Genomic DNA, 12,881 nt, shown 5'->3' with positions numbered 1-12,881 from the left:
CAACATACTGTAGGGATGGTGTCACTTTATTTGCTAAAGAAGTACTTATTGGTATTACAGTAAGCTGCCATTGTGCTGCACTTTGGTCAAAAAATGGGTTACACCTTTACAAAAAAGTCACATTGATTAACATTTGTTAATGCATAGCTAACACGAACTTACAATGAGCAACATACTTTTACAGCACTTATTAATCTGTGTTAAGGTTATTTAATTCCAATAAAGTTTTGCAATGGTGACTCACGTTAGTTCATTGTGTAAGCCTAAATAAAGTTAATAAATACATGTTGGTTTGAACAAAAGTAGAAAGTTGATTGTAAGAGAATTGTATCTAATGTTATAACATTTTTTAACAAATTTACGTTTATGTATTGCGCTATACATTTGTTTGTAAGTATGTGCATTCCCCTGGGATCGAACCCATGACCTTGGCATTGCTAACATCATAAACATCATAAACACTTTAGAAAAGACACCTTTCATTTGTTCAAAATGTTTATTTCAAAAAAGAAATTCTCATGCGATGTGCAGTCTAAGTTGTTATTGCTTTTGGCACATCAGTAGTGGCAATAAGAAATGTGGCAACTGCTAAAACAATATCTAAACAAACAAAACATTTACCAGTGATAAAGTTACTCACTGACTCTTAATAGCTACGTACTTTATTTACAATACATGAACACTTTTATTTTTGATAAAGTAAACAATTTACTATGCATTGTGCAATCACAATAATTACATAATTTAAACCTGTTAGGAATTCGTAGACATTTTAGCGTTAAAAAAGGTTATGGTTTTGACGCAAAAGTCAAAATCTAATGGTCAGCCAGAAGTTGTTTTTCATCCTTTGCCCCGTCCAAACTTCCTCCGAGACTCTGACCGCTCTCACACTGCATGTTCAACCTGTTCTGCTTCAAAGCGTCCTCAGAGCTCACCTTCGCGTGCCAGGAAGATGGCAAGCTGGCCGGTTTTTTAGCAGACGTAATATTATGCGTGCCTCTCTTGGTTGACCGGCATCCCACCCTGGTACACAGCAGGTAGAAGACCTCGATGATATTTAATAAGAGAGACACACAAGCAACCGCAAGCATGAAGATAATAAAGATGGTCTTCTCTGTGGGACGGGACATGAAACATTCTACAGTGTAAGGACAGGGGGATTGTGAACAAGAGAACTTAGGGATCATAACAAACCCATATAAATAATACTGTCCCACAATAAAAGCAACCTCAAGGATGATTTTGAAGAACAGCTGTGTCAAATAGCTGCCAAGCAGATTTCCTTTAATCTTGATGTGGCCCCTGTCATCTGTGTATTTGGGGGACTTCAGCATGTGACCCTCGCCGAGGCTTTTAATTTTCTCTCTCAGCTTCTTTTCTTGGTGTATGACTTGCACCGCGTGTCCCAGGTACACCAGGGTCGGCGTGGACACAAAGATGATCTGCATGACCCAGAAGCGTATGTGCGAGATGGGGAACTGCCAGTCGTAGCACACGTTCTCGCAACCGGGTTGTAATGTGTTGCAGACCAAACTAGATTGTTCATCGCTCCAAACGTTTTCAGCCGCGGCTCCCAATACCAGGATCCTGAAGATAAAGAGGACGCTCATCCATATCTTCCCGACGACGGTTGAGTGGGACTGGACCTTGTCCAGTAAAGCGGAGAGAAACCCCCAGTCTCCCATGATCTCAGGTGCTCAGATGTTCCTTAAAAAAGAGCCATGAGACAATAAGGAAAAATTGGTAGAACTAAAAGACAAAGTCCATTTTAGTTTTCAAATTAATCAATAGTCTACTGCCAGTTTCATGAATAACGTATTCACATCACCCTTAAAACCGTTAATAGACTTAATCATTAATAAGGCATTTGAAATATTTTAAATGTTGTCCAAAGAGAAGAGAGAAAAGATGATACCGAAGACTGTAAAAGATTATTATAAATCTTATTATTAAATTGATTAATGAATACAATGTACAGTATTTTTAATTATTAATAGTAATATATGAACATAGGGTATGTGCATAAATAAATAAATAACAAATAGCTGTACAAAGTGTACGATACGTAGGTTTAATGGATAACAAGAATTTGACACATTTACATTGAACTGTTCCATAATGTACTTAAAGTGATCTATTTTCACTCAAAAAAGCACAGTTAAGTACACTTAGATCTTATTTAATTTATCTTAGGAACTTCGGAAGTACTAAACTATTTTTTGTGTATTAAATACAAAGTCGTTGTTTGAAAATAGAGCACTTCAAGTACGTTTCAGTGTATTATATTTAACTTTTATCACCCGAGTGGGTAAATCTTAACAATTTAAAGTCAATGTAATCAGTTTTAATAAGCACCAGTTAGATTTATGAAATTAACACATTGCCTGTTATATTTGATTTATTCTATTTTTAATAAACTCACAGCACATAAGCGATATACTTTAACTCATATTGCACATGCTGTATAAATGCACACAATCAATTCAATATTGATTTCACACATACCTTTAGTGAAGTACGCTTTCCTTATGGAGATCGCATACAAAGTGATAGTCGACAATAGTTGAACCTTGATTTTTTGGCTTAGCTAAGATTGCTTAATCTGCTGAAAGTGGCCGGCTGACACGTTGTCCTCGAGTAAGCAGACGAAAAAGACTTCTTGAACGCAAGTGCAGAGGAGTGTCCATTAATGATTAAAGATCAGATTCTGAACTAAAATATATACTACCTTCCGTTCTCTGACCCACACAAATAATGTTTAAAAGGCAACATGAACTTAACAAAATCTTATCATTTTTAATAAAATAGCTGTCTTGGCTTTAAGGCCATTTAGTGGACACTTATAAAGGAACAATTGATAAAAAAAGAAAATTGTGAATGTATAAAATAGAAAAATGACTGACATGGCACAAATGTAAAGCTTGATGTTTATTTAACCTTTGTACATTTGGACAGTAAAGAACAGTATGCGTAAGTAAAGATGTCAGACTTAAAAATACTAAAAGTGAAAACGGGTCTTTATCAAACAATCCTTGTCAACATTACACCGGATTTGTTAAACAGACAAAGCGTAGTGTACTTTGTTTGAAACTGTCATAAAGACAAAACAGTAAGCATGAGGGTTGACAGACATTGAAACGGGTGGGGAGAGGGTCTCATGCAGGCACGAGTCGCTTGTATCGATGTTTGTTTACTCAAGTTGACCGTGTGAAAGTTTATGTGTACAGAGACCTGTGGATCAGATACGGACCTCTCGCATGTCCTCTGAAGCCACGCTTTTGGTTCCCTCATTTCCAGTTTCCACCCTCTGGAGTTCAATCTCCCGGTTGATCCAGTTCTGAATCACCTGATCCTTGCTCTTGAAGTCCTTCCTGTTCACCATCGTGGTCACGGGAGTGATGGTGTAGTCTCGTTTCCGTCTGAGACACTCGCTGATCTTTTTGACACAGAGATATAAGATCTCGATCACGTTCAGGAGTAAAGACACGCAGGCCACCACAAGCATGAACCAAATGAAGATAGTTTTTTCAGTAGGCCTTGATAAGAAGCAGTCCACCTTGTGAGGACATGGAAAATTGTTACAAACGTATTGGAACTGAAGGGTGAAGCCGTATAGATAGTACTGCCCGAAGATGAACCCCACCTCTAGCATTATCTTACAAAGCAAACTGAGGATGTAGCTTATCAGAAGACCAGCCCGAATGTTGACCTTCCCGTTGCCGCTGATGTACTTGTACAACTTGTAGCCTTTCTTGGGGATCAGGCCGAGTTGCTCATTATTCATCCTTTCTCTGACTTTCTTCTCGGCGTGTATGACGTGGACGACGTGGCCCAGGTAGGCCAGAGTGGGCGTGGACACAGAGATGATCTGAAGAACCCAGAAGCGTATGTGAGAAATCGGGAACGCTTTGTCGTAGCACACGTTCTCGCAGCCTGGCTGTAGTGTGTTGCAGGTGAAGTCCGATTGCTCGTCGCCCCACACTCTCTCAGCGCCTGCGCAGAGGACCAGAATCCTAAACACGAACAGAACGGTGAGCCAGATTTTCCCAACCACGGTGGAGTGCGTCTGGACTTTATCCAGCAGTCTGCCGAGGAAGTCCCACTCGCCCATTTTCAGGTCCAAGTCGTGCAAATTCCTGAAATAAATGGTATTTATGCAAAAAGACGTAAAACACACATGATTTCCTTTCTGTTTGTATGTGGAGACTGACTGCAGAGTGTGGCAGACAAAATATGATGCTTATTGTCAAGTCAGCAGACAGAAAAACGTTCAGTACAATATTGTTTTTGGGAACCAAGGTTTCAGCCCTCGAAGAACCCAAAACATTGATAGTGACAATAACAAGACTCTTTCCCTTCTCCACTTTCAAGAGAACACTTTTTACAGAGATTTTCCAAAATGATTGCAAGTAAATATTGTTGAACGTGATCATTTATAATATTTGTATCTGCTTTATATAAAGATTTACGTAGTGGGGTTCCAAAGTCTACATTCTAAAAATGTTGGGTTGTTTTAACCCATGGTTGGGTATAATACAATCCCAACAAAAGCTTTAAAAAGCGAAGCTAGAAAATGTCCATCATTTCCCCGTACATGGTCTGAAACAACCCAGCATTCTACCTGTAAGACCTCAGTGAAAATCTGAAAAAAATGTAGTTAAAAAATGTATTAAATGTCAAATTAAATATTTAAGATTTAGTGCTTATTCTAGGTCACTAATAAACAAGCAAATGTGTAAAATTGACCCAAGTAGAATATAAATGCTATTTTCACTTACCAAATGCAAGTTGACGGACAGAAAAAATTACCGCCTCGGCAAGGACCAAACAGATGCAAATGACTGTTTTTTCTAAATCTCTCATCTCCGCTCTGCCACCTCCCTTTTCATATCAAGGTCACAGCTTTTGGACAAAAAGATGAGAACGCCCCACTACCAGTGTGTAAAGATAAGTTGACGACTAAAGCCGGAGTTTGGGGTCAGAATTAAAAGGATAGTTCCCCCTAAAACCAAAATTAATTCAAATGAATTAACCCTCTTGTCATGTCAAACCTGTATGACTTTCTTTATTCTGAAAAACACAAAAGAAGATATTTTGAAGAATTTTGGTAACCATAAAACCGAAGGTCTGCGTTGGTTGTGTGTCCATACAATACTTACGTTCTTCAAAAGATCTTCTTTTGTGTTCTGTACAGAAATAAAAAGTAATACTGGTTGAAAATGTCAAGAGGCTGAGAAAACTATGACAAAATCTTTGGGTAATCTATCCCTAACATTCTGCCCTATAGTGACTTCCAGTGCATTGAGGCTATGCATTTTTATCAGTATAGACATTCCCCGATATTTTACCAGCTGAGTAACTGAACAGGAACGGAGAAAAGGGACATTATTTGTGATTCTCTAATCTCAAAAATGATAGGGCATGACGTCTTTGTGATAGAGGGGTGTCAGCGGCCCTGCTCTAAAACCCTGGACGACAAAGACCACCATTAAAGCGAAGTTCCCCATTGCCCGTGGCACCAAACAGAAGTGCAAAAATAAAGATAGATATTAATCAGGTTCCCCAAACACTCCCCATCTGATCCAAACAGATAGTTCTGGTTAAAATCTCACCTTTGACCGTAGACATTACTGATAGTATTATATAACGAGTCAAAGACAATAAAAGTGTTTTTTACAGTTAGGGTTATATAATTAAAAGGACATATGGCATTATGCATTCTTGGCAAGATTAGACACAACATATAAGAGATAACATTCTCTTTTATAAACCCTCTACAAACCAAAAACATATACAGTATACAATTATATGAAAAAGTACTATGAAAAATAATTGCTTTTTTTTAACCAAAACCTTTTACCAAGGAGCAGAGTTAAAACTAAAAAACATGAAGATGGTTATGCAATGAAAGGTGGTAGTGAATGTGAGGCTTTTTTCTGGCACAGATGCTTTTTTATTTATCTTTTATGGTGGTAAATAGATACCAATCCCTGGTTACATAATGCTACAATCAAGAAAACACATATTTGCTGATATAACCAGTATACAATAGTAGTTTAAATAAATACCATATTTACAAAAGATCTTACTTCTAAATATATGATCTTTGCCAAGTGTGGATTAAAGTATCAAAAAACAATAGTGCAAAAATATCTAATGAAACAATCCAAGCATTATCGTTCAAACCACCTACAAAAGTACTGTGCAAACAAACTGAAAATCAGAGATGTAACACTCAGATGTCAGTAATGAAAACAGGATAAGCATGTTCAGCCTCACACTTCCATCAATCGTGTATTATGAATGGGCTTACAAAGTTTGCTCTATATGAACCTGAAATATCAAATAACATTTCAAGAACCAGGAAGTCGAGGGGATAGGAGCCTTCTCAAGTGGCCCTTGTCAAGACGCGCGTGCCCAGCATCCACACCCACTCTGGCAAGCATTGCACCAACCGAAACTAGAAAAACATAAAGACAGAATCACACTAGATTAACATACCCCATTCTCTAAAAGAGAAAACTAACTGGAATCACTCAAAATTTTACCTGGATGGTGTGAGGCCAGTATCCTGTGGTTCTGTGAGAGATGCCCAATGTTGAAAGAGCATGGCTTGCATACACTTGCGGACTTGGAACGAACCAGCCAGCAGTAGCGTAGTCCTCAGGTGCTTGAGATGCAACTCTAAAAGGCAGTAAACTCTGCACAAAGATTCCTCGGTGTCCATATTCATAGTGCAGAGCCCTACTGAAGTTATTGAGAAAAGCCTGTTTCAAAATGACAACACGGCAGAATTAGTAAACCGAGTTAACGATACCAAACTAACGGATAATGTTTAAAACGTGTGGCAGCAGAACATGACAGTGAATTGTGGGTAAACTGACCGTTGACGCTGAAAGTGCAACCCGTCCAATAGCGGGACGGAAGCATCTTCCGTTAGAAATGTTCACCACCGCACCTTTTCCCCTCTCTACCATGGTGGGCAGAACCAGACGGGTGACGAGGGTAGCCCCCACTATATTTTTATTAAGAGTGTCCCACATTTCAGCTTCAGACAGGTTTAGAAAGTCTCTACAGAAATCCAGAGACCCATCCAGACTGTTTATAACGAAACCAATGTCTTTACCGAGCATGGCATCTTTTAAAGCTTTACAGGCAGAGGGTCCCTGACAAAAGTCAGCTTCGATCAATATAGTCTCAACCCCGTAAGTGTCTGTGATAGATCTGACGGTGTCGGCTACATTGTTGACGTCACTGCTGATCAGAATCACACAGACACCATGTCTGGCCAGTTCTGCTGCGTATGCTTTAGCTATTGCCCCCGAAGCACCTAAAAGGGGGAGAACATGTTAGATCATTCACACCAATCTCGCAACAGATGGCACTAAGTTAACGTGGACTTTAAGTATCTGTAAAAATAACAGCATGACATAACATCACAGTGCTTAAACATACCACAAATGACAGCCCATTCTCCATATCGCTGCCTAAGATCCCTACGGTATACAAGACGAGGGATAAAATGAAGCCTTATCAAACTACAACAGTCTCTCATAAAAATCACAGCCCTGCTGGCTGTGTAACACGCGCCTACCAATGCCAGTGTCTCAACATAACAATTACACGATCTGGCAATTTCTCTATACAAGAGCTGGAAGCTGTCAACAGCGGCCATCACAAAGCGAAATCGGCACAATTTTTCACTCCTAATCAATCTGAATGAATAGAAAATAAACGCTGTTTGACTTCACAACGTCTCTTTAAAAATTTGAAACGAACACAATTTCGACAGATCTCTTCTCTCCCGTCACTAGTATCACACAACCCGGAAGAAAGGTTATCACGTGATCGGCAAAAACGCACTCACGTGATCAGCCAGAGCGTCTTGCGTGAGCGTCCAGCACAGGCAAACATCACCCTTCCTCTTCGTTTGACGATTCAGCATCTTTATTTATGCATTTTGGGTATTTTCGACCCGAAACATATGTTTATTTGTGCACATTGGAGCTTATTTATACGGGACAGAAATGTCTAAAAGCGGAGTCTGCAACGCGGACGCTTCTCCTCGGCGGAGCTTGTTTCCATAGAAACGGATGCTATGCTAACGTCCCGTATACAGCTCCGTGAATCGTTTGATTATTCCCGATGTATTGGAAGCACAACGGAACTGAAATGTGTGAAATATGCCAAGAAGGCTTAATGTTTAAAACGATCGGATGTGTGTGTCGCTAACGTACCTACCTCGCATTTCTATGCTAATGAGAAACTGGAATTCTTTCCATCCTCATCTCATGACGTACATGCTAAACATCTGAAATGGTAAGTATATGAATATGAACTTTATGATATCCAAATTGGATAATCATGTTTTTTCTTGTATATTCCAGTTAATATCAATCAAATTGCAGCTGTTTTGTTTTCATTTAATACATAATAACTCAAAAAATACAGCTAGCTTGCACAATGCAACATAATAAAAGAGTCATTTTGGAACCTAACTCTTCATTGATAGTCCTGAGTTACATATATAGCCTCTATTGCTTAGATGTAGTGGTCTAATTGTAACAATGAATTCAATATTATGTAATATAATGGAATATTGATGTTCATGTCTATATGCATATTGTGTATTATGTAGATTGTGCCTGGCTGCAATGCAATTTTACATAACAATTATATTTTGTATTAATTCATTTTGCTGCCATATTTATTCAAAGTCACTTACATATTAGAGAACATTCAACATTTTGCCAAGATCCAACAATAAGCATCTTACACAAACATATTTTTTATATTTCTCTATCTACGATAGACCAAACACACCTCAGTTAACACATTAACTCAAGCACTAGATCTCCTGTAGAGAAGAGCTGATCACACCCCCTAAGGAGCGATGTCTCGGTTCTCCACTGAAGATGAGGCCGAGCTCCAATGCCTGCTGAGAGAGCTCCTGAAAAGTGTGAAAGACAGAATCTCAGGAGCACCGTCGGTGGAATGTGCAGAAGAAATCTTGCTTCACTTGGAGGAAACCGACAAGAACTTTCACAAGTGAGAGACCTTTCATAGCATATGAATTGTGCTGTTTGTTTAACCTATTTTCATGCTGTTCTCCTGTTCTACAGCTATGAGTTTGTGAAGTATCTGCGGGAGTATGTGAAGAGCAGCTTGGGAGCGGTTATTGAAGAGGAGACAGAGAGTTTTACCAAGGGCAATGGTCATACCGTCGGGTCAGGGCAGGACACTCTGGTTCATAATGTTACCAAGAACACTAGGGAGTCCACACAGTATGTGCTTTTTTGATTCCTTGTCATATTTACATTTCCTAGCGTGATTGAATGTTTTAGTCATGCCTTCACTAAGCAAAGATATCTTAAGTAGTCAGAAATATTTAGACAAACATGAAGTAATTTTCATATTCATTTTGTTGATATTCATGTTGTTGACTTGCACTTTATGTCAAATGTGCCATATGACTGTAATAAATGGGTCAAGCAGTGACGTATCACATGACCTAAATGGAGATCAAAACCTTTGTTTTTGTCAGGTATAAACAGATGATGCAAACGCTGAAACAGACCATGATGGTGGTGGTGGAATCCCTGATTAATAAATTTGAAGAAGATCAACTAAAGAAAGAGGAAATGCACAGGAAGAGCCAACGTGAGCAGTCAAGCGGCCATTACACTGACAACTGCTCTGACAGTGACTCCTCATTCAATCAGGTTTACAGCCCAACTTAAAAATTGTTCTTTCAGTTTAAGTAGCTATACATTATACACAATAGTGGATTCATGCCATCGACTAAAGCACTAACTGATAACGTTTATTTCAAAACACAGAGCTATGCATTTATCAAGCATGAACAGCTGCAAGTCATCGCTGAGAAGCTTGACCCCAGCCGTCCACGTGAGGTAAATCTAATCTTAAAGCACCCCTAATCCAGAAAAGGCACTTTCAAATGTTGTTTTGACATGGTATCTGTGTGTCAGGGGTGTGTGTACAGAATCACTATAGAATGATACAAATCCACGCATTCGTTTTTTTTTTAAAATCCCCAATAAACCTCAACTGTCCTCTTGAATGAGCTGTTGGCATTCTCTCAGTATCTTGACGTCACATTGATGGAGCCCTCCCTATGACTGCTGATGGACTCCGCTGTCTCCGCCCTCAACGAGTTGTACACTATCCGCCATTGTTTTCACGCTGTACTGCATACAGTGAGCTACAGGAATGTTTTGTAAACAAACAAGGTGTTTTGTTGTTGGATGCAAGACTGTCTTCATTCACTCCCGACTTTGATCCTCTGAAGATGCTACAGATTAGTTTTATCTCAAATGAATGTGCAGGATACATCAGGTGAAGTCACTTTACACCGGGATGCTTTACAAACCAATTTGAGTAAAATGCTGGATTCATTTTCAGTTTTTAAACAAATGACACGTTTGTCCCGTGTGACGTATAAAACAACGTGCACGTTGTAAAGACATAACGCAAAGTGCATTCACTCAAAGAGAACATGTTTTCAGTTTTTGTTGATATGATGCGTTTGTCCCTTGTATTGTCACATCTAAAAACAATGTGCACATTGTAAAGAGATAACATGAAGTGCCTCCATTCAGACAAAACAGCGCCCAAAATTTTTAAAGAAATTAAGTGTTTGTCACTTATACAAAACAACTTGTTTGGTTTTTAAAGATGAGACAGTGTTTCTCATATGCTTATTGACCATTCTCTTCAGTTTTGTTGTTAGAAGCACCAGCTCAAACAGCCTGCGCTTTCTGCTGGAAAGGGGGCGGAGACCAGCGGCTCATTTGCATTTAAAGAGACACACATCAAAACATGTCCAAAGATGGACATGTAGGACACAATATAATACAAGATCTGTGGTGTATTTTGAGCTGAAACTTCATAGACACATTCTGTGGACTCCTAAGATTTATATTACATGTTGTAAAAGGGCTACACTTTGGGGCCTTTAACACAATGGTCCCTATGTTTTCTCAAAATTCAGTGTGAAAGGATTGTTGTTTTAATGATGCAACCTTTGTATCAATCTGCAGGTGCGCTGGGACGCCCTGCAATCTCTCTGCTATGCTCCCCCGTCTGATGTTTTGAGCTGCGAAAGCTGGACCGTCCTGCGCAGAAACCTATCAGCTGCGCTTTCTGACCCTGACCCCGACATCAGTGTAGGAGCTCAGTGCTACAAGCACGCACTGTTGTGATATGTGGTGTTCAATTATCTGTTTCATGAATAACGTGAATCGCTTGAATAAAAAGTTTGCTCCTCTATTCCAATGACATTCACAATGTTGGAGTGTAATGCATGTTTTGTGGTACTTTGCTGTCGTAGGATAAAGTTCTCTGCTTCTTTGCGAAAACATTTTCATCCTCTCCATTAAATGTAACTAAGGACGTATACACCAGCATAGGTAATATGATTATATTTGTATTATCCTTGCAATGTTTCTGTTAACTGTGCTGTGTCAGGTTTTCCTTTAAATTTTGTGATGTCATGCGTTTTAGTAAAAAGCTTGGAAGCTCATTTCCTCTACCATAAGTTGAGTTTTCCCAGTGGCACTACAGGGATCGATGCGAACCGACCGGACATCGCTCGTCTTCTCAAACAAGTATGTGTCAGACGTTCCTTTCTCGTTGCTCATGACATTGAGCAGAATTACACTTGTGCGGCTTAATAATGATTGAACCGTAATTCTATATTTTCTTTGATTGTTTTAGATGCGTTTAATGAACGACTTTCAAAAGGAAGTTACAACATTTTGGATACGACACCCTGAAAAGTGAGTTGTACCATTTCGATTATCTAAAATATGATACTGGAATGAATCATAGAGGCAGTAACCAATAGACACTTTTATTGTGAAGCTGATAAAACTGATAAAGTTATCTTCACTTTTAGCTGTCGAGATATATTTATTCTTCTTAATCAAGATATTCCCTATCTACTGTATGTCTCATTATCTTTAATATACAGTATTTTATGTTCTGGGATGTAGGTACATGGAGGAGATCATTGAGGCCACCCTCTCTCTTCTCTCTCTACATTCTGAACTTGGAGCAGAGAAATCTCTAGAACCTATACACTTAATCTCTCTACTGGATATTAAAGCCACCTGGTTTAAAAAATGGATGGTGAGTTTTTACCGTTTTTATTTTCTTCTTTATTTTCTCAGGTAAAATGTATGACTTACTATTGTCTTTTAGCATGGCTACTACAGCAGAACTGTTGTCTTAAGGCTCCTTGAGAAGAAGTACAAGACATTGGTGAGTTGCACCATTTGGCATCATACATTTGATAAAATGCAAATTTAGCCCTAAGTCAAGTTACAAGATAGGATACACTATATAGTTGATCTCATTCTGATTCTTGGGATAGACTGGTATACTATTTACTGAATATTGCACAGTAAACACTCTATGCTGATTACTTAAAAACTAGTATATACAAAATGTGAAATATGCAACAATAAATGTTTTAAACGGAAGTATGTTAGTATTTTTTGTCACATGCATTATGATTTTGCAGGTGTTTTGCATGCATCTTAAAATTGATGTTGAAATGTCACTTGCGGATGGCCAAAAGAAAGACTTTAAATACAGTTGTTAAATGTCATGACAGTAATTACAGTACTTGAAGATAATTTGTCACAATTAAATAGAGAGTGAAGTTAAGGGCAGTGCATTGTGGGAAATGGTGGCAGACAGAGTGTTCTCTGCTGTACAGCACATTTTTTTTTAAATGTACAGTAGGGGGATTTTATTCATACAGAAATCTGAAGTATATATTTACATACTATTCTGCAGAAATAGTAAATATGTTAGAATAACATTCAGAAATTTAAATTACGTTTTTAAATGAAATG

At 38.6% G+C, this 12,881-nt stretch overlaps 4 protein-coding genes across 7 annotated transcripts in view; 1 reads left to right on the top strand and 3 right to left on the bottom strand.

Annotated features, from left to right (window-relative positions):
* Positions 1–494: 494 nt before the first annotated feature.
* Positions 495–2,638, bottom strand: LOC306904830 (gap junction Cx32.2 protein-like). Its single transcript, XM_079474969.1, has 2 exons — positions 2,506–2,638; positions 495–1,707 (listed from the first exon to the last, which is right to left on the bottom strand). Exon 2 carries the CDS (start codon positions 1,683–1,685, stop codon positions 816–818), a length of 870 nt encoding a protein of 289 aa, XP_079331095.1. The 5' UTR covers positions 1,686–1,707; positions 2,506–2,638; the 3' UTR covers positions 495–815.
* A 600-nt stretch (positions 2,639–3,238) lies between these two features.
* gja11 (gap junction protein, alpha 11) lies at positions 3,239–4,111 on the bottom strand (the record flags this gene model as incomplete). Its single annotated transcript, XM_079474553.1, has 1 exon — positions 3,239–4,111. One exon carries the CDS (start codon positions 4,109–4,111, stop codon positions 3,239–3,241), a length of 873 nt encoding a protein of 290 aa, XP_079330679.1.
* A 1,819-nt stretch (positions 4,112–5,930) lies between these two features.
* On the bottom strand, positions 5,931–7,919 carry hsdl1 (hydroxysteroid dehydrogenase like 1). 4 transcript variants are annotated; one of them, XM_079474967.1, is made up of 6 exons: positions 7,868–7,919; positions 7,456–7,496; positions 7,127–7,330; positions 6,885–7,015; positions 6,549–6,767; positions 5,931–6,460 (listed from the first exon to the last, which is right to left on the bottom strand). In XM_079474967.1, the coding sequence occupies exons 1-6, from the start codon at positions 7,912–7,914 to the stop codon at positions 6,389–6,391; spliced, it is 714 nt and encodes a 237-aa protein (XP_079331093.1). In that variant the 5' UTR covers positions 7,915–7,919; the 3' UTR covers positions 5,931–6,388. The 4 variants fall into 4 exon arrangements, with proteins under 4 accessions (XP_079331093.1, XP_079331092.1, XP_079331091.1 ...); XM_079474966.1 differs by having other exon boundaries at positions 6,885–7,330; XM_079474965.1 differs by lacking the exon at positions 7,868–7,919 and having other exon boundaries at positions 7,456–7,812.
* tbc1d32 (TBC1 domain family, member 32) overlaps positions 7,878–12,881 on the top strand; it is a 34,207-nt gene continuing 29,203 nt past the window's right edge. Inside the window, exons 1-11 of the mRNA XM_079474962.1 lie at positions 7,878–8,319; positions 8,813–9,048; positions 9,123–9,284; positions 9,545–9,722; positions 9,840–9,911; positions 11,061–11,186; positions 11,351–11,429; positions 11,524–11,627; positions 11,737–11,798; positions 12,015–12,150; positions 12,223–12,282. Of these exons, the coding sequence (XP_079331088.1) occupies positions 8,894–9,048; positions 9,123–9,284; positions 9,545–9,722; positions 9,840–9,911; positions 11,061–11,186; positions 11,351–11,429; positions 11,524–11,627; positions 11,737–11,798; positions 12,015–12,150; positions 12,223–12,282 (1,134 nt within the window). The 5' untranslated portion in view covers positions 7,878–8,319; positions 8,813–8,893. The remainder of the gene's footprint in view (positions 8,320–8,812; positions 9,049–9,122; positions 9,285–9,544; positions 9,723–9,839; positions 9,912–11,060; positions 11,187–11,350; positions 11,430–11,523; positions 11,628–11,736; positions 11,799–12,014; positions 12,151–12,222; positions 12,283–12,881) is intronic.

This window comes from Barbatula barbatula (assembly GCF_947034865.1).
Source record: "Barbatula barbatula genome assembly, chromosome: 15".
Classification (NCBI taxonomy): domain Eukaryota; kingdom Metazoa; phylum Chordata; class Actinopteri; order Cypriniformes; family Nemacheilidae; genus Barbatula; species Barbatula barbatula.
The sequence above is the reverse complement of the archived record's forward strand: the minus strand, read 5'-3'. Positions and strand labels throughout refer to the sequence as shown.